The 26,361-nt window shown below is 41.4% G+C and overlaps 1 protein-coding gene across 4 annotated transcripts; it reads right to left on the bottom strand.

The window, feature by feature from the left end:
• Positions 1-763: 763 nt before the first annotated feature.
• On the bottom strand, positions 764-26,099 carry LOC108695502 (gastrula zinc finger protein XlCGF58.1-like). 4 transcript variants are annotated; one of them, XM_041568118.1, is made up of 2 exons: positions 25,909-26,099; positions 764-5,126 (listed from the first exon to the last, which is right to left on the bottom strand). In XM_041568118.1, the coding sequence occupies exon 2, from the start codon at positions 4,978-4,980 to the stop codon at positions 1,696-1,698; it is 3,285 nt and encodes a 1,094-aa protein (XP_041424052.1). In that variant the 5' UTR covers positions 4,981-5,126; positions 25,909-26,099; the 3' UTR covers positions 764-1,695. The 4 variants fall into 4 exon arrangements, with proteins under 4 accessions (XP_041424052.1, XP_041424053.1, XP_041424051.1 ...); XM_041568119.1 differs by lacking the exon at positions 25,909-26,099 and adding an exon at positions 19,044-19,955 and having other exon boundaries at positions 764-2,844; XM_041568117.1 differs by lacking the exon at positions 25,909-26,099 and adding an exon at positions 9,282-10,001.
• Between the last annotated feature and the right edge of the window lie 262 nt (positions 26,100-26,361).

Genomic DNA, 26,361 nt, shown 5'->3' with positions numbered 1-26,361 from the left:
TGGGGGATCTATCAGTAGACCTTTAGCTGGTGATTAGAAGATCTCAAGACACTATCGGCAAACAACTTGTCTAAATCACCCTCTTATTTCATGCTTTTCATTCAGATATTTATTATGTTAAGGTTACATAATAAATAGTGGCTAAATATAGCAATATAAATTCTCTCATAAATCAATATAATATTTAAGTAATATTTGCCATGGAACAGAATGCTACAAATGTCTTTACGGATGTAGATCATAATGGGACAACATTACTAAAAGTAGACCTTGCGTTAGTAAAGTATGAGCACTACTGTCCTAGAGGAACATGCTGCAAAATTTTACCAAAAGGAGATTTCTCCTCTTTCTTCTCAATAGCCCTTATAAGTTCTCTCACTCTATCTTTTAAACAATGAATAGTCCTTACATTTATATCCCTGTGTGTTTATACCTGTTATATTGCCTTCGGCTATAATGTCTTAAAGTGTAGTTTCTTGGAGTATCGTAGTCTTCCCTTTACTTGAGGTGTTGCAGTTATTGTAGGGTAGTGCTGTCGCCTGCTTCTTCCAGGCTTGTGGATTTTCATCTTGTAGATATATGGAGATAAGGTTAGATCATTTGTACTTCAATTGGTTCAAGCACCCAACAGGATTGTTACCTATACTATACTAATGGGGTTTGTATGGTACACTTGACAAAGAGTATGCTTGCCCAAAACAGTAAGTAAGGTGCAAGTCCAATAAAGGAAGTTGCACCCTGGTTCTGCTTCCTCCTCTATGTTTAATTGTATCACTACTATTGTGGTGGGACAAGTGCACAGGGGGTAAAGCGCTACAGGGTCCATGTGAGCCATATCTGCTAGGACTGAATTATTGTGTTGTACTGTGGGGTTGGCCCATTTACCCTGGCTGAGCTTGGTGTGTCTATGGTACATAATCATAGGGCTCTTTGTATATGTAACATTTAGATATGGAACCCCTGTTGGTCTTCTTGATGTTCTGGTTTTTCACATTTTGTAGAGGTAGGGCTTTCTTCATGAAGCTCAGCCACTCCTGATACTATCTGGTTTTCAAGAACACTTAGTTTATCTGGCCCAGTATACCTCTAGTCTTTTTACAGCCTTCTGGCAATTACTAGAATGTCCACTTGGATGTCCTAGGGTCAGCTTTGTTGATTTTTCTACATACAGTATAAATATGTTCTTATAAGCAGGATGAAGACAGATGGGTAAAATACAGGCTGGGTGGCAACCCTAGTCATTTGGGTCCCTTGGTGGAGGGCTTGGCCAACAATAAGCCTGGGGCCTCAGTTAAGAAAAATGGCCTGTGCACCAATGCACCCTACCTACAATTTGCCATGGAAGCTTCAAAGGGAAAATGAGTTCCTTAACAAGCTTATGTCGTATTCTGTGCAAGTGAAAGGTTTCTCTCCTGCTATGAGTGAAATTGTTGACATACTCGGAAAGTGAAAAGTTCTTCTAGTGTGGATTATATAATGCCATTGAAGGCTGCCCTTTTTCAAGATACGCTTGTCACATCTGTACATCGGAAAGTTTCCCTTTCATCTGGTGTCTGTTAAGGAACATCTTTATAGAGAAACATTTGCCACATTCTGAGCACATGAACGGTTTTACCCTATGTGGATAAAAGAATGTCTCTGAAGGTTGGCCTTCTTAGAGAAAGATTTGCCACATTCTGTACATGATAAAGGTTCCTATTTTAAGTGAATTTTCTGGTGATTCGTTAGATTCATCTTTAGAGAGAAACATTTGCCACATTCTGTGCACATGAAAGGTTTTACGTCTGAGTGAGTAATATAATGGCGCTGAAGGCCGCTCTTTTTAGAGAAATGTTTGCCACATTCTGTACATGATAAAGTTTCCCTTTTTATGTGAATTTTCTGGTGTGTGTTAAGGTATGATTTAATACAGAAACCTTTGCCACATTCTGCGCACACAAAAGGTTTCTCCACTGTGTGGGTCAGTGAATGCCGTTGGAGACTGGCTTTTGTAAAGAAAGGTTTGCCACATTCTGTACATGATAAAGTTTCCCTTTTTATGTGAATTTTCCGGTGTGTGTTAAGGTATGTTTTAGTATAAAAACATTTGCCACATTCTGCGCACACAAAAGGTTTCTCCCCGGTGTGAGTCACTGAATGCCGCTGGAGACTGGCTTTTGTAAAGAAAGGTTTGCCACATTCGGTACATGGGAAAGTTTCCCTTTTTGAGTGAATTTTCCGGTGTCTGTTAAGGGATGTTTTAGAACAGAAACCTTTGCCACATTCTGTGCACACAAAAGGTTTCTCCCCGGTGTGAGTCACTGAATGCCGCTGGAGACTGACTTCTGTAAAGAAAGGTTTGCCACATTCTGTACACTGGAAAGTTTCCCTTTTTAAGTGGAGTCTCTTGTGTATGGCAAGGTAGGTCTTTGTAGGGAAATGTTTGCCACATTCTGTACATGGGAACGTTTCACTTCTTGTGTGAATTCTCCGGTGTATGGTAAGGTTTCTCATTTTAGAGAACAGTTTGCCACATTCTGTACATGGGAATGTTTCATTCCTTGTGTGAATTCTCTGGTGTATGGTAAGGTTTCTCATATTCTGGAACTGTTGGTCACATTCTGTACATGAAAATAGAATGGACGGAGACATATTCTTACATTCTGTGCATATGAAAGGTTTCTCCCCAGTGTGAGTTGTGTAGGGGTAGAGAAAGTTTCTTTTGTTAGAAAAGATTTTCCCACATTCCGTACATGTAAATGTTTTTTCTTCCATGTGACGTTTTATGTGTAGTTCAAGGCTTTGCTGACGAGTAAACTGCGTTCCACATTCTGTACATGTAAAAGCTCCTGTGTGGACACTTATGTGAATTTTCTGGTGTCTTTTAAGGGTTGTTTTTGTACAGAAACCTTTGCCACATTCTGTGCACGCAAAAGGTTTCTCCCCTGTGTGGGCCATAGAATGCCAAAGGAGAGTGGCCCTTGTAAAGAAAGGTTTGCCACATTCAGTACATGGGAAAGTTTTCCCTTTTTTGTGAATTTTCTGGTGTGTGTTAAGGTATGATTTAATACAGAAACCTTTGCCACATTCTGTGCACACAAAAGGTTTCTCCCCTGTGTGGGTCAGTGAATGCCGCTGGAGACTGGCCTTTGTAAAGAAAGGTTTGTCACATTCTGTGCATGATAAAGTTTCCCTTTTTCTGTGAATTGTCTGGTGTTTCATAAGGTACATTTTTAAAGAGAAACATTTGCCACAATCAGTGCATGTGAAAGGTTTCACCCCTGTGTGGGTAATACGATGGTGCTGAAAGCTGAACTTTGTTAAGAAACGTTTGCCACAGTCTGTACACTGGAAAGTTTCCCTTTTTAAGTGGAGTCTCTTGTGTATGGCAAGGTAGGTCTTTATAGGGAAATGTTTGCCACATTCTGTACATGGGAAAGTTTCACTCCTTGTGTGAATTCTCCGGTGTATGGTAAGGTTTCTCATTTTAGAGAACAGTTTGCCACATTCTGTACATGGGAACGTTTCATTCCTTGTGTGAATTCTCTGGTGTATGGTAAGGTTTCTCATATTCTGATACTGTTGGTCACATTCTGTACATGAGAATAGAATGGATGGAGACATATTCTTACATACTGTGCATATGAAAGGTTTCTCCCCAGTGTGAGTTGTGTAGGGGTAAAGAAAGTTTCTCTTATTAGAAAACATTTTCCCACATTCTGTACATGTAAATGTTTTTTCTTCCATGTGACGTTTTATGTGTAGTTTAAGGCTTTCCTTACAAGTAAACTGCGTTCCACATTCTGTACACGTAAAAGCTCCTGTGTGGACACTTATATGAGAAGAAAGTCGGTCCTTTGTAGAGAATTGTTTGCCACATTCTGTACATGCATAAGGTTTCTCCTCAGTGTGAACTCTCTGGTGTTTTATAAGGGCCCCCTTCAGAGTAAAACTTTTCCCACATTCTGTGCACATGTAAGGTCTCACCCCTGTGTGAATTCTCTGGTGACTTTTAAGGTGTGTCTTTGTCAGGAAACTTTTCCCACATTCTGTGCACATGTAAGGTTTCTCCCCGGTGTGAATTCTTTGGTGAACTTTAAGGGTTCCAAGTCGAATGAAACTTTGGCTACATTCTGTGCACTTGAAAGGTCTCTCTCCTGTGTGAATTCTTATATGATTATGAAGGGTGCTTCTACATTTAAAACTTACCCCACATTCTGTGCATGTAAAAGGTCTCTCCTCTGTGTGAATTCTCATGTGATTACGAAGGTTTCTTTTACATTTAAAACTTTCCCCACATTCTGTGCATGTAAAAGGTCTCTCCTCTGGATGAAGTCTCTGTTTATTACGGTTGGATTTTGTGTGGGGTTTGTCCCCTGTGTGAATTCTATTGTGACTTCTAAGGTAACAGCTTAGACGGAATCTTTTCCCACATTTTCTGCACATGAATGGTTTCTCTCCTGTGTGAGTACTCAGGTGATTATGAAGATGGGTTTTTGTTATAAATGTTTTCCCACATTCTGTGCACATGTGCGGTTTCTCCCCTGTGTGAATTTTCTTATGCATGGAAAGGATACTATTGTTTGCAAATCGTTTCCCACATTCTGTGCACTTGTATGGTTTCTCTCCTGTGTGAACTCTTATATGAATATTTAGGTGACTTTTGTCTACAAATGTTTTCCCACATTCTGTGCACTTGTATCGTTTGTCATCTGTGTGCCGTCTCATATGAATATGAAGGTAACTTTTATGTGCAAATATTTTCCCACATTCTGTGCACTTGTATGGTTTCTCGTCTGTGTGAACTCTTATATGAATATTTAGGTGACTTTTGTCTACAAATGTTTTACCACATTCTGTGCACTTATATGGTTTCTCTCCTGTGTGAATTCTCATATGAATATGAAGGTGACTTTTGTCTGCAAATGTTTTCCCACATTCTGAGCATTCGGATTGTTTTCTTACTGACGGAAGTTTCTTCTGGGAGTTGGGAATGTTCATTGTACTAAAGCTTTTTCTGAGTCTGATACAGATGTTTCTTTCCAATGTGAGGATTTTCTGGTGTTGGAGAAGTTGCACAGTCTAATGGTCTCTTGTCTTTATCCAAAGAATCACAATCATTGGCTTCTGAGGCTTCTCTATTTCTTCTTTTTTGCAAATAAAAAGGAAAATAATTTAGATTATTATTCATTTAAAAAAAAAGTGTTATGACGTGTTCTTTGGTTTGTCAGTTACTGGAGTATTAATAGTTTATCGGTACAGTCATCACAATGAGCCCATGACTAAGTGGTATAAGGAGGAAACATGTAAGGCTGCCTCTGTAATGGGTACAGAATAAACGGACATTGATTTTACTTCTCTGCTCACTGAGTGTCTGCTCACAATATACACAGTTGGATCTGCTCCCCCAGCTGAAGTTTGAGGGCACTGTACATGTGAACTGTGAGTTGTGGCCATCATTATAATTATTTATTTATATACCGTAGCACCAACAAGTTACACAGTTCTTTGCCTTAGTTTATAATGACCAGGGAAGAAATGGTGAATAACAAACAAGGCTTTACAGAGTACAGTAGGGTAGAAGGCCTTAAGTGCAGGAGTTTTACAATTGAAGGTTAGGGTACAAATGATACATAAGGATTTTAGAAACAAATTTGTAATCAATGATACAACAATGAACAATTAATTAAGGTCCATTGAATAAGCTTCCCTAAACAGGTGGGTCTTTAAGGAGCATTTCATTTATTGGGTACAAGGAGGCCAATAAATCATGTAAAGAGGCTATAAGGCAAGCTAAAATCTATATGGAAAAGGATATTTCAGCAAGCAGTAAAAATAATCCCTATTTATTTTTTAATAGTGATGCACTGAATCCAGGATTCGGTTTGGGATTTGGCCAGGATTCAGCCTTTTTAAAGGGATACTTTTGCAGCCTCACAACAAAACAACGGGAAGGTAACCAGATAGCAGCTCCCTAACACAAGATAACAGCTGCCTGGCTGATCTAAGAACAACACTCAATAGTAAAATCCCATGTCTCACTGAGACACATTCAGTTACATTGAGAAGGAAAAACAGCAGCCTGCCAGAAAGCATTTCTCTCCTAAAGTGCAGGCACAAGTCACATGACCAGGGGCAGCTGGGAAACTGACAAAATGTCTAGCCCCATGTCAGATTTCAAAATTGAATATAAAAAAATCTGTTTGCTCTTTTGTGAAATGGATTTCAGTGCAGAAGTCTGCTGGAGCAGCACTAGTTACTGATGTGTTTTGAAAAAACATGTTTTCCAATGCCATATCCCTTTAAAGTGGACCTGTCACCTACACATAAAAACTGCATAATGAAAGTCCTTTGCAAATTAAATATGAAACCCCCAAAATTTTTTTCATTAAAACATCCATACCTGTTATAAAGGTGTTTAAATATCTAAACTGTCAATCAAATATTACCTGCCCCGCCTCTATGCCCGTGGCATAGAGGAGGGGCAGTCAATTACTTTCACTTTCCATTCAGCACTTCCTACATGTCACTGCTCTCCTTACATTCCCCCTTCCCTCCTCAGGCTCTATAATTGTGTAGGGCACTGCAAATGGACATTAGGTCCCCCATTCTGGTGCATACACAAGATTTTGGAGTGATAAACAATTTCCCTTAATAACCGTGTCCACAAAATGGCTGCTGCCTGCTTGCTGTGATTGTATAATTCTAAGACAGAAGGAAACAAAATTTAAATAATAAATACAGTGTAAGTAACATTTATTTTGCTCAACTAACATGATAGAAAAGAATTTGAAATTATTTCTTAGGGTGACAGGTCCCCTTTAAACATGATTCGCTGAATCCTTCTGCACGGCCAAACCGAATCTGAACCGTTATTTGCAAATGCAAATTAGGGGCAAGGAGGGAAATTGCGTTACGTTTTGTCACAAAACAAGAAAGTAAAAAATGTTTTCCCCTTTTCACCCCTGCTTTGCATATGCAAATTAGGGTTCAGTTCAGTATTCGCTGAATCTTTCAAGAAGGATTCGGGGTTGTCCGAATCCAAGATAGTGTATTCGGTGCATCCCTATCTGAAAGTAAAGGAGGTGATGGTTGGATGGGGGGAGAGTTAGTAAGGTTGGATGGGTGGCACGAGTGGCAGAATATAAGATCAGGAGCATGACCCTCTATGTGAATAGGAGAGTTGCTCCACTGAGAGAGACTAAATGAAGTTGTTAGTGAGAGGGCTTTAGAGATGGCAGGAGAAGTTGTTAATGGGAATATTGAAGTCACCTGGAATGTGAGCAGGTATCTCACTGGAGATAAAATATGGAAGCCAAGCAGCAAAGTGATCCAAGAAAGTAGAGTAGGGACCAGGGGGATGATATGACTGTGACACACAGAGAGATTTGAGAATCAAGTGTTTGCTGTTCACTTCAAAAGAAGTAAAGGAAAAAAGAAGTTGGTGTGGTTAAAGTTTGAAACCTACATTTGGTTTTCCAACCCCACCACCATGATGATCTCCTGGTCTAGGGGATGTGAGTAAATGAGAAGACTCCATAGGGGAGGGCAGCAGGGGAGGCAGTGTCAGTGGGAGAGAACCATGTTTCAGTCATAGTCAGACATAACTTTTATCCAATCACAGTTATCACAGTAATTCAGATTTGCACTTGAATTTAATTATGAGTTTTAGTTACATTGTACAAAGCTCATACCTCCCAATATTTGAAAAATAAAAACAGACACAAAAAGATCTGACGCATGGAAAATTTTCAACCAGACCCGTTTTATGGCCACACCCCCTAATTCAGAAGTGCCCATATTTTACTAATGTGAGGTCTATTTTTACTTATGTTGTCCCATTATGATCTACATCCATAAACACATTAGCATTCTGTTCCATTTGTAACCTTAACATAATAAATATCTGAATTAAAAGCATGAAACAGGAGGGTGATATAGACTGTTTGTCTTGAGATCTACTGATCACCAGCTAAAGGTCTCCTGGTAGATCCAATCTATCTTTTTGGCACCCCTGCCCAATTTAGGGCAATGTTTTATGCATTCGAACAGTTTTGCTACTGAAGGCGAAATTGCCCTTTAATCGGTGAGTTAGGGCAAGGCCAGACTTGGCGTTTTTACGTTGCCTTTTTAAAAAAGAACAGCCAGACGTAAATACGCCACTGAAACCAAATGCGACCGTCAAAATGCGTTTTTCAGCACGTAGGATTCTTTTCCCGACATGCATTTCTCATTGTTCTCATTGAGAATTTGGACACCATATTTAAAATACGCTGCGTATATCAAACATGCAGATCCCATAGAGTCTACTGATTTGGTAGTTTCTTGACGAATTGGCGTTTCAGCTAAAAATCACCAATACTGGCGTCCTATGGCGGATTTCAGCTTGCACGCACCCTGTGTGAATTGCCATAGTGCGTTTTCCATTTGTTTCAGTGGTAGTGAAGTTTATGCATATTTATGCCTGGCTGTTCTTTTTTAAAAACGCCACTTCTGGCCTTGCCCTTACAGCTCCACCGAGAAACTTGCTTATCTTAAATAGTTACAATTGTATCTAGGTGCAGGTGCTATGTATTCTGGATTTAATGCCAAAAGCCTCTTAATTAATTAAGTTTCAGAAACATGAATCAGAAACTCAGGACTTTTTAATGAAAACCTGGGTGGGCTGAGCTGTCAAAATCAGGACTGTCTCACAGACAATGGGACAGTTGGAAAGTATGAAAAAAAGACAAGTGTAATGAAATGGTTGTTTCTCCTTCCTTTATCTGAGAAAGCTTAATGGCTGAGATTCTATCTGAATAACAGTCCTGTCCTGCTTTATGGCAGCTGAGATTCTAGCTATCTGTATAACAGAACATTCTGTCCCAGTGGCTGCACAGATCCTATCTGATCCCCATTGTAAGCAGCAGTCCTGCCCTGCTTTATGGCAGCTGAGATTCTAGCTATCTGTATAACAGAACATTCTGTCCCAGTGGCTGCACAGATCCTATCTGATCCCCATTGTAAGCAGCAGTCCTGTCCTGCTTTATGGCAGCTGAGATTCTAGCTATCTGTATAACAGAACATTCTGTCCCAGTGACTGCACAGATCCTATCTGATCCCCATTGTAAGCAGCAGTCCTGTCCTGCTTTATGGCAGCTGAGATTCTAGCTATCTGTATAACAGAACATTCTGTCCCAGTGGCTGCACAGATCCTATCTGATCCCCATTGTAAGCAGCAGTCCTGTCCTGCTTTATGGCAGCTGAGATTCTAGCTATCTGTATAACAGAACATTCTGTCCCAGTGGCTGCACAGATCCTACCTGATCATTTACCTCTCACTTCCGGATTCCCTGGGACTTCCTTTTCCACAGATTCTTCCCCCAATCCTCACATCAGCTTCCCAGGCTCCTAGTGTTCTTGTCACCAGTCAGTTTGGGACCAATTCATCCCGGGGCCAGTGGCTAGAGTCTCTGCCAGGAGCACTGCCATTCACATGTGGCAGTTTATGGCAAACAAAACTCACTGCCTGTTCTGTCTGTGTAACTGCCTCAAAATGGTGCTCTGGCCCCTCCCCCCAAGGAGGCAGGAGCTTCATGGTCCTAGTGCTGGTGGGTTATTCCGGTATTGAAATGAGTAGCCAGAGGAGATGGGGGAGTGAGGGCAGGAATATGAGAAGATTTGGAGCAGTGACAGTGGTGTAACCTGGGAGCTGAATATAAATATATATATATATATGTATCACACAGTGATGGTGGTTGGAAGGGGCACATAGAGGAAGGGCTGGGAGAGGCCACAAATGACTCAATTCTGTATCTTCACTGTTTCCTCCTCAGGTAAAACAACAACAGCTCCCACTGCACCTGGACTCACTTTTGGCCATAGCTGGAGGGTGACTTTTGGTCTGGAGAGGCTAAAATGGCCACATAGTGACTAACTGAAAAGGGCACAGCCTGGATTTATTTACCTCAGGAGCTCAGGTGAGGGCGGCCATGTTGAGGCAGGTGTATGAGAAAATGAGAGACGGATGCAGAAAAAGCAGCTATTTCTTGTGTCTGCTGGAGAAGCTGCTGTAGGTGCCTACAATGTATATTGTACCTGTCAGCGTGGAATGAAAGTTGCTGCAAATATTCCCAGGTGGAGATTTCAGCTCCTTCACATCAGTCCTGTTTCTGCCATGTCTTCTGTCTGTACGGGGTCGGATTGGGAGGCATGGGGCCCACCGGGGCTACTGCCTCAGGGCCCCCCTCCACCCGCCGCTGCCGCTCCGGAGTGCTGCAGGGGGCTAGTGCGCATGCGCGCGGCGCCGCGTTTGTGCCCATGCGCGCGGCGCCGCGTTTGTGCCCATGCGCGCGGCGCCGCGTTTGTGCCCATGCGCGCGGCGCCGCGTTTGTGCGCATGCGCGGCCATTCTATTCTACCGCGACCCCAAACAAAGTGGGGTCGCGCCGCCCCACTAAGTAGCGGATCTGGGCCGGCGGGGCCCACAAGAGCCCGGGGCCCACCGGGGTTTTTCCCGGTGTCCCGCCGGCCCAGTCCGACACTGTGTCTGTAAAGTCCAGTCCTGACTACTCTCTACCTGGTTGGTACATTTTACTGTCTGTAAAGCCAGCTGTGCTCTGATTGGACAAGCTGAACCCCCACATATATCCAATCACAGTGCAACTGGTCTCTTCAGCATTGGCTTTGTAGGCAGGACCTTCACTTCCCATCCCAGATTATGGTCAAAACGCGTACTTTTTTTTATGGAAATAGAATGTGAAATCCCCTTTTTTATTTTACACTGATCTGTTTTGGGATATTTAACTGGGAACTCTCTGCTAGATTAGCAGCTTTATTTGGCTGTGCACCTTCTAAACCTGTTTTTAAATGAGCTGAATGAGTATGGCGACCTGTAGCCTCCCCTAGCCTTCATGAAAATCCCTGTCTGCTTTTGGGTATATACCCTGCCCCTGCAGTTCAGAACTCTCTCAGGACAATCAGAAATATTAATATAATATAATATATAGTGCTGAGCTTAGATTAGGGTTGCCACATTTTCTGGAAAAAAATACCGACCTTCCTATATTTTTTTGTTTTTTCCCTATAAATAACATTGGCATTAAAGGAGAAGGAAACCCAGTGGGCGCAAAAACCCTCCCCCCTCCCCTGTGTTGCTTCCCCTCCCTCCTCCCCCCTGGCCTACCCGTCCCCCTGGGCAAATGCCCCTAACTTGTTACTTACCCTTCTGCGCAGGTCCAGTCCACGGAGTTCACCGACGCCATCTTCTTCCACGCGATCTTCTTCCTGCTTTGACCGGCGTTTTGGCGCATGCGCAGTAGGAGCATTTCACCGGTATGGATCTACTGCGCATGCGCCAAAAGTAACAAAGTTTTCCGATTTCACTTCTTGACTTTTGGCGCATGCGCAGTAGATCCGTACTAGCGAAATGCTCCTACTGCGCATGCGCCAGTCAAAGCAGGAAGAAGATCGCGTGGAAGAAGATGGCGTCGGTGAACTCCGTGGACTGGACCTGCGCAGAAGGGTAAGTAACAAGTTAGGGGCATTTGCCCAGTGGGACAGGTAGGCCAGGGGGAGGAGGGAGGGGAAGCAACACAGGGGAGGGGGGGGAGGGTTTATGCGCCCACTGGGTTTCCTTCTCCTTTAAGCAACATTTTTACTAGTCAGGTTGGTAAAATACTGGCCAGGTGGCAACCCTAGCTCAGATGTGCCGGGGGTTATAGGATTGTGGTTATAGGAGGCACCAGCTCAAGGAAACACAATGAGGGAAGAACAACACATCAAGGGGCAGATTTATCAAAGCTCAAGGTGAATTTTTGAATTAAAAAAATTTGAATTTCGGGCTATTTTTTTGTGTACTTCAACTAGGGAATAGTCCAAATTCGATTCGAATTTGAAAATTGGAATATCGAAATTTAACATATACCGTCTCTTTTAAAGTTTTACTTTGACCATTCGCCATCTAAAACCTGCCGAATTGCTGTTTTCGTCTATGGGGGACCTCCTAGAACCCATTTGAAGTCAATTGGTGGAATACGGACCTATTCTGACAAAAAAAAACTTCGACTTCATTTCAGTTGGTCTTTTTGAATTTCAAAGTTTTTCAAACTCGAAATTCGACCCTTTATAAATATGCCCCCAAGTGGGTTGCTTCTTCTGGGCTAGAAATGCTGATTATTTGCTTATTTTTGCTTTGGTTTGGTGTAATTAAACTAAACCTTCCAACACTAGTTTCTAATCATCCTCTTGGATAACCATAAGCCCCCCATTATATTTATTTATTAATAGCAATGACATAATTCTGCTACAGACAATATTATGATCAGATCATCCTGATTGGTCAGTACAATGGTGGCTAATTAGAATAAAGCTCCTCTCAGTTGGTTGTCATGTGACCCCTGGATAGGACCTATAAACTCAACACGACCATCGTTTATATTTATCCAGGACTTTGCCTGTATCAATCCCACCTGGTGGACTGTAAAGACTTGAATCCAAATGTTTTTGTTTGGCTGGGCTGGGAAAAGTCTGAGCATTAATAAAACAACATCATACCATCCCAAACACAAGGAAGGCTTAAGCCTACCAAAATGTGTATTTTAGCATAAAGCTACCCCGCTATCCAAGTCCTAACACCATAGGTGGATTTTCAGTAAGAATAGGGAAGGCTAAGCCTCTCCAAACCTGTCTGACCCCTAAAATCAAAAGAAATAAAATAAAACCTGCTCCGTTGCTGACTGCACTGTTCCTTTAATCACGGACTGATTGCTTAGTTCCGCCTCCAAACCGCGATGCTGAAGAGATCAGTTGCACTCTGATTATATATATGTGGTTTGTAGCTTGTCCAATCAGAGCACAGCTGACTTTACAGACAGTGAAATGTACCAACCAGGTACAGAGTAGGCGTGGCTTTTTTTTTATTGTTGTTTTCATGGAAACAGCCCTGTGTTATATCTACCATTTGGCCTGAGGCTTTATATGTAAATTAGCATTTCATTTCCCACTGTGTAATGTGCCAGGACCCACTGTCTCCAATACACAATATATTTTGAAAAAAAAAAAAAAAAACGTACCGTTTAAACTTTAACCCAACTGGTGTGCAAGCTTTATTAGCTCACGCCTCTGGTGGGGTAAAAGAAATTCAGGGTGACCGGTTCCCTTTAAATTAGCCAGTATATGGTCAAATTTAGCCTCTCCAAACAAAAAATCTAAAAACACTACACACTATAGAACAGTGATCCCCAAACAGTGGCTCACAAGTAACATGTTACTCACAACCCCTGTATGTTGCTCCCAGTGGCCTCAAAGCAGGAGCTTATTTTAGAATTCCAGGTTGGAGGCAAGTTTTAGTGCCATAAAAACAATATATATTGCCAAACATTCTCCTCAACTAGTCCACAAAGGAACGACTGAATAGCCAATCACAGCCCTCATTAGGCACCCCAGGAGCATTTCTCATACTTGTGTTGCTCCCCAGCTCTTTTTACAATTCAATGTGGCTCACAGGTAAATAAATGTTGGGGACCCCTGCTATAGAGGTTAGTCCCGTTGGGTTTTCTCAGAACAATCTTTATACACTCAATTCTCCTGCAGTTTTCATTTGGTGCACCCCACAGCCCAAAGGGGCTAATGTTTCTTTTCAACACACGCTAAAAACATGGGAGTCCTTCTGTGCTGTCCCAGTGGTTAAGTGTTTGTTATGTTAAAATGTATATGTTTGTCATTTCTCTATTTTACTCGTGTGATGTCACTTCCTCCCATCATCCTCTTGTGTTCCTGCCTTCCATGAGGGAGGAGCTTCAGCTCAGAGTTTAGGAAGGAAATATTCTATGTGACTTGCATCACTTCTACACCCACTGCTACATGTGTCCATTCAGCTGAAATAAAGCAGCTTTGTGGATTCCCTGGTGAGTTCAGTATCTGCTAAAGATTCTCCTCAGTGGTTGTTCCAGCTCCATACAGGCCCAGCAGGGACGTCTCACCGGATTCAGACATTATCTCAGCAGTTGGACTCAGAATATCTTCAACAAACAGCTGTGCCTCTGATCTCCCTAAAACTCCTGCTGAATCTATACAAGGGGTTCCCAGACTTTTTTACACTGGGATCTACTCTCGACACCTGACCCACATCAGGGGATCTACCTTGAAAATGCGCAGCAAAATTCTTTTGACCATGCAGATTTGTGGCCCCCTAATTACCATGTCCATTTTACAAGATTTGGCAGGTTATGAAAGTTTAAACACACTGCCTCCCCCTCCGTGTTCAGCTCTCCCTCCCGTGTCCTTCTCCTCTGTTCATCCTTCCCCTCTGCTCAGCCCGCCCCGCCTCCCGTTTCTTTCCCCTCAGCCTCGCTTACTTCCGGGCTCCAGGTCGCAGTCTACCAGGAACATGACGGGGATCTACTGTTAGACTGCGATCAACGTCCTGGTCACCCCTGACCTATACTATGCAGTTCACTCTTTACCCCGGGTCTACAAGACTCCCTATTTAAATGGTGAACATGCCAAAACATATGAGCAATAGGCCGACTGTATTCACTTTCTGGCCCTTATACTTCTTACCAGTTTATAGAAAAATACTCTATTGCACAAGATGTGAGATTTAGATTGTGGCAAATACTATATTTTGTTCAGTCACAGTAGCGTCAGGCTCTAAGTACTGATAATACAACAATTTTACCCTTGATTTTTCAATTCTTTATTTCAACACACTATGGGGCAGATTTACTAAGGTTCGAGTGAAATTTCAACACACTATGGGGCAGATTTACTAAGGTTCAAGTGAATTTTCGAAGTACAAAAAGTTCGAATTACGAAGTAATTTTTTGTATACTTCGACCATCGAATAGGATACTACGACTTTGAATTTACTTCGACTTCGATTCGAAGTAAAAATCGTTCGAATATTCGACCATTTGATAATCGAAGTACTGCCTCTTTAAAAAAACTTTGACTTCAATACTTTGCCAAATTAAACCTGCCGAATTGCTATGTTAGCCTATGGGGACCTTCTACAAACTTTTCTAAGTCTTTACACATCGAATAAAAATCCTTTGATCGTATGCTAAAATAATTTGAATCAATCGTTTTTATTCGATCGTAGGATTGCCAAATTCAGTGAAAAAACATCAAATTCAATTTTCGAAGATTTTTGTACTTCGAAATTCGACCCTTGATAAATCTGCCCCTATGTAATTTACATTGGCAATGGGTATGTGGTAAAACTAACGCATTTCGTGCCCAACACTCGCGGCACTTCCTCAGAGTCAAGTGTCCATCACGTGCTCTCTCCATTAAATAGACTCATTAATACGTTGTAATTAAATAATGTGTGCAAAAATGCATTAAATACATCAATTAATAAGTGCAGAAATGTGTCAATCAACTTTCCAATTGATCCAGTTATTAAAAACAACATATTGATTAGGTCCTTGTTTAAAAATATCAATAATTCATATATATGTATTTTCTTTAAATATATTTTTATCTAATTTATATTCTATTTATGTACAATAAATAATAATACGTGGTAAATAAATAATGGTATAATAGCTCACGTGAAAGCATTAATCTAATGTTAATACTCTTAACAATATTATATCTAGGGGATACATGGGTGTCATGGATAGAATTTGTTGGGAAGTGATCCTTTCTCAGTAGACCAAGGAATGATTGGGTATTGAGTGGCATTGGTACTATAGAAAGTGAAAATACTTACCGTATTGGGCGAGACTAACTTTCAGAGGCCTATATATAACAATAGAACATAATGGAATAAGGCAGGGGTAATACATCCACCAGGAATGGAACAATGTTTTATGTAAAGTTCAATATGTTTTAGATTAAGGTAATATTTTATTGTTTAGTTTAAATTTTATTTCATGTATTTCCTCCTGCATTTTTGTGTTTTGGATAGTAAATAATACAAGAGGAGGAACACAAAGAAAGAAATGACATGTAAAAGAAATAACTGATATTTTAATGTCTGCTTAAAATGTAATAAACGTTGAATAAAAAAAAAAAAAGTTAGATCATTTGTACTTCAATTGGTTCAAGCAGCCAACAGGATATTCAAATGTTTTTCACCCGTTCAACCAAGACTGACAGATTGTTTCCTATACTTTACTAATGGGGTTTGTATGGTACACTTGACAAAGAGTATGCTTGTCCAAAACAGTAAGTAAGGTGCAAGTCCAATAAAGGAAGTTGCACCCTGGTTCTGCTTCCTCCTCTGTTTAATTATATCACTACTATTGTGGTGGGACAAGTGCACAGGGGGTTAAGCGCTACAGGGTCCATGTGAGCCATATCTGCTAGGACTGAATTATTGTGTTGTACTGTGGGGTTGTCCCATTTACCCTGGCTGAGCTTGGTGTGTCTATGGTACATAATCATAGGGCTCTTTGCATATGTAACATTTAGATATGGAACCCCTGTTGGTCTCCTTGATGTTCTGGTTTTTCCCATTTTGTTCTGTAGAGGTAGGGCTTTCCTCATGAAGCTCAGCCACTCCTGATACTATCTGGTTTTCAAGAACACTTAGTTTATCTGGCCCAGTATACCTCTAGTCTTTTTGCAGCCTTCTGGCAATTACTAGAATGTCCACTTGGATGTCCTAGGGTCAGCTTTGTTGATTTTTCTACATACAGTATAAATATGTTCTTATAAGCAGGATGAAGACAGATGGGTAAAATACAGGCTGGGTGGCAACCCTAGTCATTTGGGTCCCTTGGTGGAGGGCTTGGCCAACAATAAGCCTGGGGCCTCAGTCAGGAAAAAATGGCCTGTGCACCCATGGCCCCATTCATGCTCTATTATACACCTGCTTTATTAAACACCTGCCCACAGTTGGCCATGGAAGCATCAAAGGGGAAATTAGTTCCTTAAAGTGGACCTGTCACCCAGACACAAAAATCTATATAATAAAAGTTCTTTAGAAATTAAACATGAAATCCAATTTCTATTTTTTATTAAAGCATTCATAGCTGTTGTAAGCTCTATGCCTTAGTCATAGAGACGGGGCAGACATGTACTTTCACTTTCCATTCAGCACTTCCTACATGTCACTGCTCTCCCCACATTCCCCCCAATCTCTTCATCATTTAATTGTGTAACCAGGACATGGGGATGGACATCAGATCCCCCATTCTGGTGCACAAACAAGATTCTGAGATGATACAAGACTTGTCTTAATAACAGTGTCCACAAAATGGCTCCTGCCTGCTTATTATAATTATGAATTCCCAGACTGATGGAAACAAGATTCAAATAGTTTATACAGTGTAATTAAAGTTCATTTTGTTTGATTAATGTGATAAAATAGGATTTTGAATATTTTTTTGGGGTGATCGTTCCCTTTTAACAAGCTTATACCGTATTCTGTGCAAGTGAAAGGTTTCTCTCCTGCTGAGTGAAATTGTTGACATAAAGGGAAAGTGAAAAGTTCTTCTAGTGTGGATCATATAATGCCATTGAAGGCTGCCCTTTTTTATGATTCGCTTGTCACATTCTGTACGTCGGAAAGTTTCCCTTTCATCTGGTGTCTGTTAAGGAACATCTTTATAGAGAAACATTTGCCACATTCTGAGCACATGAACGGTTTTACCCTATGTGGATAAAAGAATGTCTCTGAAGGTTGGCCTTCTTAGAGAAAGATTTGCCACATTCTGTACATGATAAAAGTTCCTTTTTTATGTGAATTTTCTGGTGATTTGTTAGATTCATCTTTAGAGAGAAACATTTGCCACATTCTGTGCACATGAAAGGTTTCTCCTCTGAGTGAGTAATATAATGGCGCCGAAGGCCGCTCTTTTTAGAGAAATGTTTGCCACATTCTGTACATGATAAAGTTTCCCTTTTTATGTGAATTTTCTGGTGTCTGTTAAGGTATGATTTAGTACCGAAAGATTTGCCACATTCTGCGCACACAAAAGGTTTCTCCCCTGTGTGAGTCACTGAATGCTGCTGGAGACTGGCTTTTGTAAAGAAAGGTTTGTCACATTCTGTACATGGGAAAGTTGCCCTTTTTATGTGACTTTTCCGGTGTGTGTTAAGGGATGTTTTCGTACTGAAATCCTTTCCACATTCTGTACATGATAAAGTTTCCCTATTTATGTGAATTTTCTGGTGTCTGTTAAGGGATGTTTTTGTACAGAAACCTTTGCCACATTCTGTGCACGTAAAAGGTTTCTCCCCTGTGTGGTCCATAGAATGCCGCTGGAGACTGACCTTTGTAAAGAAAGATTTGTCACATTCTGTACATGAGAAAGTTTCCCTTTTTATGTGAATTTTCTGGTGTGTGTTAAGGTATGATTTAGTACAGAAACATTTGCCACATTCTGCGCACACAAAAGGTTTCTCCCCGGTGTGAGTCAGTGAATGCTGCTGGAGACTGGCTTTTGTAAAGAAAGGTTTGCCACATTCTGTACATGATAAAGTTTCCCTTTTTCTGTGAATTCTCTGGTGTTTCATAAGGTACATCTTTAAAGAGAAACATTTGCCGCATTCAGTGCATGTGAATGGTTTCTCCCCTGTGTGGGTAACACAATGCTGCTGAAAGAAGGACTTTGTTAAGAAACGTTTGCCACATTCTGTACACTGGAAAGTTTCCCTTTTTAAGTGAAATCTCTTGTGTATGGCAAGGTAGGTCTTTGTAGGGAAATGTTTGCCACATTCTGTACATGGGAACGTTTCAGTCCTTGTGTGAATTCTCCGGTGTATGATAAGGTTTCTCATTTTAGAGAACAGTTTGCCACATTCTGTACATGGGAACGTTTCAGTCCTTGTGTGAATTCTCTGGTGTATGATAAGGTTTCTCATATTCTGGAACTGTTGGTCACATTCTGTACATGAAAATAGAATGGACGGAGACATATTCTTACATTCTGTGCATATGAAAGGTTTCTCCCCAGTGTGAGTTGTGTAGGGGTAAAGAAAGTTTCTCTTATTAGAAAAGATTTTCCCACATTCTGTACATGTAAATGTTTTTTCTTCCATGTGACGTTTTACGTGTAGTTCAAGGCTTTGCTGACGAGTAAACTGTTTTCCACATTCTGTACACGTAAAAGCTCCTGTGTGGACACTTATGTGAGAAGAAAGTTGGTCCTTTGTAGAGAATTGTCTCTCACATTCTGTACATGCATAAGGTTTCTCCTCAGTGTGAACTGTCTGGTGTTTTATAAGGGCCCCCTTTAGAGTAAAAGTTTTCCCACATTCTGTGCACATGTAAGGTCTCACCCCTGTGTGAATTCTCTGGTGATTTTTAAGGTGTGTATTTGTCAGGAAACTTTTCCCACATTCTGTGCACATGTAAGGTTTCTCCCCGGTGTGAATTCTTTGGTGAACTTTAAGGGTTCCAATTCGAATGAAACGTTGGCCACATTCTGTGCACTTGAAAGGTCTCTCTCCTGTGTGAATTCTCATGTGATTATGAAGGGTGTTTTTACGTTTAAAACTTTCCCCACATTTTGTGCATGTAAAAGGTTTCTCCTCTGTGTGAAGTCTCCGTTTATTATGGTCGGAGTTTGTGTGAGGATTGTCCCCTGTGTGAATTCTTTTGTGGCTTCTAAGGTTACAGCTTAGACGGAATCTTTTCCCACATTCTCTGCACATGAATGGTTTCTCTCCTGTGTGAGTACTCAGGTGATTATGAAGATGGGTTTTTGTTATAAATGTTTTCCCACATTCTGTGCACATGTGCGGTTTCTCCCCTGTGTGAATTTTCTTATGCATGGAAAGGATACTATTGTTTGCAAATCGTTTCCCACATTCTGTGCACTTGTATGGTTTCTCTCCTGTGTGAACTCTTATATGAATATTTAGGTGACTTTTGTCTACAAATGTTTTCCCACATTCTGTGCACTTGTATCGTTTGTCGTCTGTGTGCCGTCTCATATGAATATAAAGGTGACTTTTATCTGCAAATGTTTTCCCACATTCTGAGCATTCAAATTGTTTTCTTACTGAGGGAAGTTTCTTCTCGGAGTTGGGAATGTTCATTGTAATGATGGTGATTCTGAGTCTGATCCAGATGTTTCTTTCCAATGTGAGGATTTGCTGGTGTTGGAGAAGTTGCACAGTCTAATGGTCTCTTGTCTTTATCCAAAGAATCACAATCATTGGCTTCTGGGACTTCTCTATCTCTTCTTTTTTGCAAATAAAAAGGAAAACAATTTCAATTATTATTCATTTTAAAAAAAAAAAATGTGTTATGACGTGTTCTTTGGTTTGTCAGTTACTGGAGTATTAATAGTTTATCGGTAGAGTCATCACAATGAGCCCATGACTAAGTGGTATAAGGAGGAAACATGTAAGGCTGCCTCTGTAATGGGTACAGAATAAACTGACATTGATTTTACTTCTCTGATTTTCTGCTCACAATATACACAGTTGGATCTGCTCCCCTAACTAAAGTTTCAGGGCATTGTACATGTGAACTTAGTGAGTTGTGGCCATCATTATAATCAATTATTTATATACTGTAGCACCAACAAGTTACACAGTTCTTTGCCTTAGTTTATAATGACCAGGGAAGAAATGGTGAATAACAAACAAGGCTTTACAGAGTACAGTAGGGTAGAAGGCCTTACGTGCAGGAGTTTTACAATTGAAGGTTAGGGTACAAATGATACATAAGGATTTTAGAAACAAATTTTTAACTAACGATTAAGGTCCATTGAATAAGCTTCCCTAAACAGGTGGGTCTTTAAGGAGCATTTCATTTATAAGGTACAAGGAGGCCAATAAATCATGCAAAAAAAGCAAGGCAAGCTAAAATCGATACGGAAAAGGATATTTCAGCAAGCAGTAAAAAGAATCCAAACTTATTTTTTAATTATGTAAATAGTAATAAAAATGACAAAAAAATGGAGGTTCTGAATATTTTTCATCCATCTACACAAATTAGGAACCAGTTAATGAAGGTTTCCTTTTAAAAGTCCAAATTCTAGTAATACAACTAATGATGCATGGTTCACACATAAGGAAATTCAAAAGAGACTTGAACATTTTAAGATAAACAAAAGTACGGGGCCAGATGGTATTCATCCCAGGGTACTTAGCGAGCTAAACTCTGTGATTGGCAAACCTCTTTACTTAATTTTTCAGGATTCATTCAACTCTGGAGATCCCGTTCTCAGCCTCAAAACTATAGGCAACTTTTTCTGAAGTCAGTGGTAGGAAAGCTTTTTGAAGTGTTAATAAAGGATAAGATACTGGACTTCATAGCAAATCATAATACTATGAGTTGGTGCCAGCATGGTTTTATGTGTAATAGATCTTGCCAGACTAACTTAATTTCTTTTTATGAGAAGGTGAGCAGAGACCTTGATTCTGGGATGGCAGTGGATGTGATTTACTTAGACTTTGCTAAAGCATTTGATACAGTGCCACACAGAAACTTACTGGTTAAATTAAATTAAGGAATGTTGGTTTGGAACATAGTATTTGTACGAACTGGCTAAAAGATATACTACAAAGAGTGGTGGTATATAGAACACTTTCTAATGGACCAGTGTTATCAGTGTAGTACTGCAGGGTTTCTAAATTCTATAGTTAGTATAGATATGGGTATATATAATTTATGTGAAGGTATGGAAGGGTTTATGTATGTATGTACTGTGATGGAAAAACATGTTTTTTCCAAAACACATCAGTTAATAGTGCTGCTCCAGCAGAATTCTGCACTGAAATCCATTTCTCAAAAGAGCAAACAGATTTTTTAATATTCAATTTTGAAATCTGACATGGGGCTAGACATATTGTCAGTTTCCCAGCTGCCCCCAGTCATGTGACTTGTGCCTGCACTTTAGGATGGAATTACTTTCTGGCAGGCTGTTATTTCTCCTACTTAATGTAACTGAATCAGTCTCAGTGGGACTTGGCTTTTACTATTAAGTGCTGTTCTTATCTTTTGTTAGGGAGCTGCTATCTTGTTACCTTCCCATTGTTCTGTTGTTTGGCTGCTGGGCGGGGGGGGGAGGGAGGAGGTGATATCACTCCAACTTGCAGTACAGCAGTAAAGAGTGACTGAAGTTTATCAGAGCACAAGTCACATGACCAGGGGCAGCTGGGAAACTGACAATATGTCTAGCCCCATGTCAGATTTCAAAATTAAATATAAAAAAATCTGTTTGCTCTTTGGAAAAATGGATTTCAGTGCAGAATTCTGCTGGAGCAGCACTATTAATTGATGTGTTTTGAAAAAAACATGTTTTCCCATGACAGTATCCCTTTAATTGGGCAGGAAGAGCTGTATGGCAGTCCCTACTAAGGGAATGTAGTAAGTTGTAGTGCAACTGGCTTCCCTACACAGGTTATTGAAGTACAACTCCCAGCACCAACACCCAGAGAGCTACAGCCTTGGCTCAGGGATCGTGGGGAGAGAGAAGAACCTGCTCCTGGAACTTTTATGTTAGACCAATGGTAAAACAGAGTGAGTTTATTGCCTGGGCACTGTGTGAATAGAGTGAGATAAGGGGCATGAGTGTGGGCACAGCTGGCATCACCCACACAGCAGCAAATGTACCAATTACTCACACACACAGTAACACACACACTCACACTGTAACCGACACACACAGTAGAACTCTCCCTTGCCTGGCTGCATGGCATCCTTCTCCCTAAATCCCGGCACACCTCTCAGACACTGTCTGAAGCACCACTCAGTAGGTTCCCCCCCTCAAGTGACGCCATCGAGGTTAGAAACTTTTTTTTCCCTATCTGTTCAGAAAGTCGGGAATTTAAAGTGCAAACGTGGGACAGCGGGTTGAGCTGTCAAAAGCGCGACTGTCCCACTGAAAACGGGACATTTGGGAGTTGGGAGGTATTAACCAGCTCCCTCACCAGTCTAGAGCCTTCCTTAGCTAACCCCTCACCGGGGAGCTATAGGACTTCCAGCACTAGAGGGGACAAGAGAAAGAGAGCAAATCCCTTCCCACTTAGAACCATATAAGACACTTTGCCCCATGAACTTGCTTTCATCCAACGGCTTCCAGACAGGTGCTGACCCTTTAACTTCTTTGGGGGAGGTCCTGTCCATTGGTCCAGACAGAGATTAAAGCTGGCAAAAGATGTTGAGATTTTTAAAAGATCCGATCTTCACCGTGAGACCACGATCTTCTCAGAACGATCGTACGAATTGACCATCAACTAAAAAGACCAATTTGGCAGGAAAACAAAGGGGAGCTGCTGGGCCCTGCAGACATACATACATTGCACTGAAACCGACGAAGATTTTTTGACCTGGCCGATCAATTTCCTGACAGATGTCGGCCGAAAAATCGTAAGATGTACGATCGTTGGAATCCCACTAACCGCACGATAATTTCGAAGGATTGGTCGGACTTCCCTAAAATCGGTCGTTCGGCAAGAAGAATCGTCGCGTCTATGGGGAGCTTAACCCTTTGGTGAATGCATGCCACGGGTGACTAGGAAAGATGAGTCTAGCAGCAGCATTTAGACCAGATTGGAGTTCTGAAAGGTTATTTGTTGGAATAACTGCAAGTAGAAGGTGGAATTAGTCAAGATTATATATAATAGGAGACTGGATAAGTGTTTTTCGTTGTGTCTAAACTGAGATATGGTTATATTCGGGCAATGTTGGACGGATGAATAGGACAAGATGTTGCAAGTGTTAGATGTGGGGTGTAAATGACAGATGTGAGTCTAACTAACTCAGTGTTACTGTAAGGCCAACTGAAAGGTGATGTTATTAATTGTGAGTAAGATCTGAGGGACAGGGGAAGATCTCGGAGGAAATATAATAGAGTTCTATTTAAGAAAGATTCAGTTTCAGGTGGTGCAGAGACATCCAGGAGGAGACAGCAGAGAGACAGTCTGTAATTTGGGAAAGGACAGAAGGAGAAAGGTCTGGAGTAGACAAGTAGAGTTGGGTGGATCTGTGGACTTGATCTGCCACCTGCATATGTGGCTTTTAAAAGGGAGACTGCCCAAACCAACAATGTGATAATGAAGAGACTATAATAAAGGCAAAGTAAAGTTGTATATTTAGGTGCACTCGTGTGTGTGTGAGTATAGGTATAAGTACAGGTGAGGGTTTTGATGTGAACAGAACATTTTCTTACATCCCCTGTACTTACACTTATACTCACACTAAACACATTAGCATTCTGTTCCATGGAAACTATTACTTACATACTAATTGATGAGAAATGTATAATAATATATTTAACACACAATGTTTTGTTATATAACCTTAACAGAATAAATATCTGAATTAAAAGCATGAACCAGGAGGGTGATTTAGACTGTTTGTCTTGAGATCTACTGATTACCAGCTAAAGGTCTCCTGGTAGATCCAATCTATCTTTTGGGCACCCCTGCCCAATTTAGGGCAATGTTTTATGCATTCGAACAGTTTTGCTACTGAAGATAAAATTGCCCTTTAAGCGGTGATCTATAGCTCCCCAGAGAAACTTGCTTATCTTAAATAGTTACAATTGTATCTAGTGCAGGTGCTTAATTAATTAAGTTTCAGAAACCTGAATCAGAATCTCAGGACTTTTTAATAAAAACCTGGGGCTGTGGGCTGAGCTGTCAAAATCAGGACTGTCTCACAGGCAATGGGACAGTTGAGAGGTATGAAAAAAGTGTAATGAAATGGTTGTTTCTCCTTCCGTTATCTGAGAAAGTTTAATGGCCGAGATTCTATCTGTATAACAGTCCTGTCCTGCTTTATGGCAGCTGAGATTCTATCTGTATAACAGAACATTCTGTCCCAGTGGCTGCACAGATCCTATCTGATCCCCATTGTAAGCAGCAGTCCTGCCCTGCTTTATGGCAGCTGAGATTCTAGCTATCTGTATAACAGAACATTCTGTCCCAGTGGCTGCACAGATCCTATCTGATCCCCATTGTAAGCAGCAGTCCTGCCCTGCTTTATGGCAGCTGAGATTCTAGCTATCTGTATAACAGAACATTCTGTCCCAGTGGCTGCACAGATCCTATCTGATCCCCATTGTAAGCAGCAGTCCTGTCCTGCTTTATGGCAGCTGAGATTCTAGCTATCTGTATAACAGAACATTCTGTCCCAGTGGCTGCACAGATCCTATCTGATCCCCATTGTAAGCAGCAGTCCTGTCCTGCTTTATGGCAGCTGAGATTCTAGCTATCTGTATAACAGAACATTCTGTCCCAGTGGCTGCACAGATCCTATCTGATTATTTACCTCTCACTTCCGGATTCCCTGGGACTTCCTTTTCCACAGATTCTTCCCCCAATCCTCACATCAGCTTCCCAGGCTCCTAGTGTTCTTGTCACCAGTCAGTTTGGGGCCAATTCATCCCGGGGCCAGTGGCTAGAGTCTCTGCCAGGAGCACTGCCATTCACATGTGGCAGTTTATGACAAACAAAGCTGAACTCAGTGTTCTGTGTGTGTAACTGCCACAAAATGCTGCTCTGGCCCCTCCCCCAAGGAGGCAGGAGCTTCATGGTCCTAGTGCTGGTGGGTTATTCCGGTATTGAAATGAGTAGCCAGAGGAGATGGGGGAGTGAGGGCAGGAATATGAGAAGATTTGGAGCAGTGACAGTGGTGTAACCTGGGAGCTGAATATAAATATATATATATATATATGTATCACACAGTGATGGTGGTTGGAAGGGGCACATAGAGGAAGGGCTGGGAGAGGCCACAAATGACTCAATTCTGTATCTTCACTGTTTCCTCCTCAGGTAAAACAACAACAGCTCCCACTGCACCTGGACTCACTTTTGGCCATAGCTGGAGGGTGACTTTTGGTCTGGAGAGGCTAAAATGGCCACATAGTGACTAACTGAAAAGGGCACAGCCTGGATTTATTTACCTCAGGAGCTCAGGTGAGGGCGGCCATGTTGAGGCAGGTGCATGAGAAAATGAGAGACGGATGCAGAAAAAGCAGCTATTTCTTGTGTCTGCTGGAGAAGCTGCTGTAGGTGCCTACAATGTATATTGTACCTGTCAGAGTGGAATGAAAGTTGCTGCAAATATTCCCAGGTGGAGATTTCAGCTCCTTCACATCAGTCCTGTTTCTGCCATGTCTTCTGTCTGTAAAGTCCAGTCCTGACTACTCTCTACCTGGTTGGTACATTTTACTGTCTGTAAAGGTGGCCATAGACTCCAAGATCCGCTGGTTTGGCGACATCGCCAAACGAGCGGATCTTTCCCCGATATGCCACTAAACTGCATGGCTTTATTGGGGGTAATTCGAACGTTCGGCCGTATGGCCGAACGATCGAATTACGATGCGCCAAGCGGCTCCGACGGGTCAGTCAGGTAAAAATCCAACCTTCCCGATCGATATCGTGGCCAGATATCGATCGGGAAGACCCGTTGGAAGCCCCCATACACGGGCAGATAAGCTGTCAAATCGGTCCAAACGACTGATATTGGCAGCTTTATCTGCCCGTG

The sequence above is a fragment of the Xenopus laevis genome, chromosome 6S (assembly GCF_017654675.1).
Source record: "Xenopus laevis strain J_2021 chromosome 6S, Xenopus_laevis_v10.1, whole genome shotgun sequence".
In the NCBI taxonomy this organism is placed as follows: Eukaryota; Metazoa; Chordata; class Amphibia; order Anura; family Pipidae; genus Xenopus; species Xenopus laevis.
This window is presented reverse-complemented; position numbering and strand designations above follow the sequence as displayed.